General features: G+C 38.7%; 1 protein-coding gene across 1 annotated transcript; it reads right to left on the bottom strand.

Moving 5' to 3' along the window:
- Positions 1-1,121: 1,121 nt before the first annotated feature.
- Positions 1,122-2,188, bottom strand: LOC117230160. The gene is made up of 3 exons (XM_033487292.1): positions 1,993-2,188; positions 1,730-1,892; positions 1,122-1,639 (listed from the first exon to the last, which is right to left on the bottom strand). The coding sequence occupies exons 1-3, from the start codon at positions 2,186-2,188 to the stop codon at positions 1,438-1,440; spliced, it is 561 nt and encodes a 186-aa protein (XP_033343183.1). The 3' UTR covers positions 1,122-1,437.
- Positions 2,189-3,538: the final 1,350 nt, after the last annotated feature.

Below are 3,538 nucleotides of genomic sequence, written 5' to 3'. Positions count from 1 at the left end.
TCTGACGAACGAAACGCATGTCGCACGTATTTAAACGTTTTACGACTTCCTATCGTTGCACGTAGCTCATAACCGTGAACTTGGGAATTCCCTCGCAACGGGACATTCTTGATTTATTATTGTACTATTTTGTTTGTCTATGTCCCTTGCAATTTAAGGCGTTACGCCGGTTCACGATAAATCATTCACAACGTTAACCGCAAATCTCGAAAGCGACGTCGAACTGAAAATTCCACATTTTTAATCATTTTCCCAATACAGACCACGAAAATATCCTGTTACGCTTCTTATAACGGAGAAATAATTTTCCCAGAAATAACAATCGATTTCGAAAGCAACGACGACTTGAGAGAAACTGACGCTGACTTTGGATTATTTTACCAAAACAGACCACCGTTACACCGTTGAATCTCACAAAACTAGCTATCAATTTGCAAAACAACGTTGATAAAAGTTACCATTTGGTCCATTTGTCCAATACAAATCTCAGACTTCTTTTACATACTGTATGCTTCAAATCTATTATTCAAGACATTCACTGACAATCATCTAAGAACTCCCCACCGTTACACACAGCACCCATTTCTCGCTAACCACGCTCAATATTCACCAAGTCGATGCAATTTCTCTCGCATAACGTAAATGGTACCGCGATTTATCTCTCTGGAGCTACCAATTAACTCACGTTCCCGCAAAATCACGTTCCTCAGGATCCATACAATAGGCTTTGGCTCGTGATTAGGTGTATTTAGCACGCGATCGAAGGAGAGAGAAGACAGGACTGGCGATTAGTCGACGGCGAGGATTCCACGCTCGTAAACAGAAGCGTACGCTCAGGCATCTGCGCCTGAAGGAATTACAGGAAGAACCGATTCACGTCAAACTGATTCGTCTCGACTGGTGTGCCGGTTGGCGATGATGATGCTCGTTGAGTTGCGTCGCGCGTGCTGCGGTTGCACGCGCGCGCGCGCGAAGTCAATTAATATTCTCGGTTATGGGACACGGGACGAAGCGTGTCGACTGGCGTGGTCGTTACACGTGTTATGTGTAGGAGGAACTCGGAAAAAGATTTTCTCCGTGTACGGGATCCGATGTACAGCGTTTTAAAGAAAGTAGCGTCGATGCGTTCAACATTGATGACGCACTTGCTGCGTCTTATATGTACTCGACTAAAATAAGAGTTGAATGGTTTTTAAAGAAATGTCACTATGGAAGTGGAATAGGAGAAGATACACTCTCGTTCGTAGAACGCGATGAACGATTGGCCGATTAGAATTTTGGATTTTTTAAATTTCTTGTACGAGTTGCACACGGAGAAGGCGAGAACGATAGAGAGTAAAATTTTAAAAAAATTCTGCGTCAACGTGTGAATTGTTGACTGTTGTAAGTGTTAAGCGAAGCTCCATGTCGAAGACAAACAATTACCTTGGACGTCTTTTAAAACTTTTGGCCAGAAGAAGATTCAGCGACGCTGAAAGATGCGGAATACGGTCCGAAGTTGAAGCTGGCGCTTTGTGCGTTCGAGTGACTTTGTCCCCCGGTGGGTCCATTTGCGTTGATGGATCCTGCGGAAGCTGTGGCGAAAGACCCTGATGTACCACCCTGTGTTGGATATGATGGATAAACAGGTGGCACGTATCTAAAATAACGAAGAAATTAATATTTCATATATGATCTAAGTATATCTAAGACAAAAAAAGAAACGAATAATCGTTGACATAAAGCGTACCCTGGATATTGTCCACAAGGATAATCTCTACAGCCTGCTGGTTTGTGATGATGCTTGTAGTGATGTTTAAAGCTACGTTCTCCTTCTTCGAAATCCAAGTCAGAGTCTGAGTAATCTCCGTTCAAAAATCCGAACTGCGGCGATCGTTGTTCCCTCTTGTTATCTGCGGTAAAGTAAACCCATATAATCTAAATAAAACACCAAAACTGTGCCAAAGCGCACCTAAGAAAACAAGTTTCTTCTTTCGAAGGTAAGTAACTGACCAGAAACCGTGGATATCGCCTCTTCCTGTTGCACAGGGCTCAAAGATTCTGGATTCTGGAGCACTTTTGCTGGTTTTGCGAGACACGTCTGGCACATTACCGCGCACAGCACGAACAGCGAGACGATGCGTGTGGTCATTTCGATGAGGTTCAACCGTTCAGACGTTTGACGTGGAAAGAACCGAATGATAATCATAGGAAGTTGTTGGTGCACGGCGCTTTTATACGTGAGACCCTTCACTGCCGAAATTCAAGGAAGATATCCACAGTTCCGTAATTTCCGGAGATTACCGACGGCGCGGCGCATTTGTCATTGGCTCCTAATGAGTGGACGGCCTTATGGTACAAGGACAGCCAAAGTGAACTATAAGAAAGTGCCAGCCACGACTAAGGACGCTAATCAGCAGCCTAAGTCGGCAGCTTCGGGGCATTACGTGGCACGAAAGGCGAGAGAAAGAAATAAACGAGATAGGTAGATAGATAGATAGATAGATAGAGAGAGAGAGGAATTTGCAATTGCGGTAGATAATATTGAAAGAGTAGACGACATAAGTCAATGCTTTCACAAGATCATTTTTTATTCAGTGCCGTTTGGGAACTTTCGATATTAAATCTGTCGCTTAGATAATTAATCGTTCGTCACTTTCAAGGTTTCAGCTTTAGACGTTTTACTCAGAAAACGGAAATTATTTTTGCTGCGATAATTTTGTTCCGTGTGGATATACATTGTCGTTCATAACTATCCGGATACTTAACTCAAGCGTTTACATAATTATGTTCTTTTATTGATAATAATTAATATTAATGATTGTTTCCATGGATATTTATTAACCGTGTTTAGATAATTGCGTCAGATACAAAATCCGAGGCCAAAATTCGGTGAAGGAGTTTTATTTGAGATAGATTTTATATATTTGCAATAACTTGAAAGTGTAGGAAGAGATAATGTAAGGAATCAACTTAAAGGTGGGGAGAATTGAAGAGAGAGCGAGAACTTCAGATGTTAGTAAATATATAATTTATTGTTTAATTATAAAATATAAGTATTCCATTATTAATAGGATTAATTAGAAATGCAATTAATTAAAGATATTATTAATAATATGATTAAATTATATAATAATACTATTTTAGAAATGCAATTAATTAAAGATATTAATAATATGATTAAATTATATAATAATACTATATTAGAAATGCAATTAATTAAAAATATAATTAATAATATAATTAAGTTATATAATAATACTATATTAGAAATTATATAACCATATTAATTATAAAATATTCTAAGTATATATCCTAATTAATTTACATCGAAAAACAATTAAGAGTAGTAGTATCAGTCTTCTATCTCTCCATATTATGGCAGTCTCTGAATAACCTTTGTATAGGATTTACCAACAACTTCTTCAGAGAGCTGCTCAGTACTTATTCTACGTAATCGCTTCATTTTCCCAATCTGATTACAATTAATTTATCAGGAGAATGTAACAAATTGTTACATGCAAAAGATATTACTTAAATTAAAGGTCTAGGCGGTCTA

This window comes from Bombus vosnesenskii, unplaced genomic scaffold, assembly GCF_011952255.1.
Source record: "Bombus vosnesenskii isolate JDL3184/JDL3185 unplaced genomic scaffold, Bvos_JDL3184-5_v1.1 scf7180000013266, whole genome shotgun sequence".
NCBI classification, from domain to species: Eukaryota; Metazoa; Arthropoda; class Insecta; order Hymenoptera; family Apidae; genus Bombus; species Bombus vosnesenskii.
Note: the sequence above shows the minus strand (reverse complement) of the source record. Positions and strands in the feature narration are given on the sequence as shown.

Coding starts and splice junctions, on each gene's coding strand:
- LOC117230160 (XM_033487292.1), bottom strand. CDS start 2,188: ATGATTATCATTCGGTTCTTTCCACGTCAAACGTCTGAACGGTTGAAC. Junction 1,893..1,992: donor GGCGATATCCACGGTTTCTG/GTCAGTTACTTA, acceptor ACTTTACCGCAG/ATAACAAGAGGGAACAACGA. Junction 1,640..1,729: donor CCTTGTGGACAATATCCAGG/GTACGCTTTATG, acceptor TCGTTATTTTAG/ATACGTGCCACCTGTTTATC.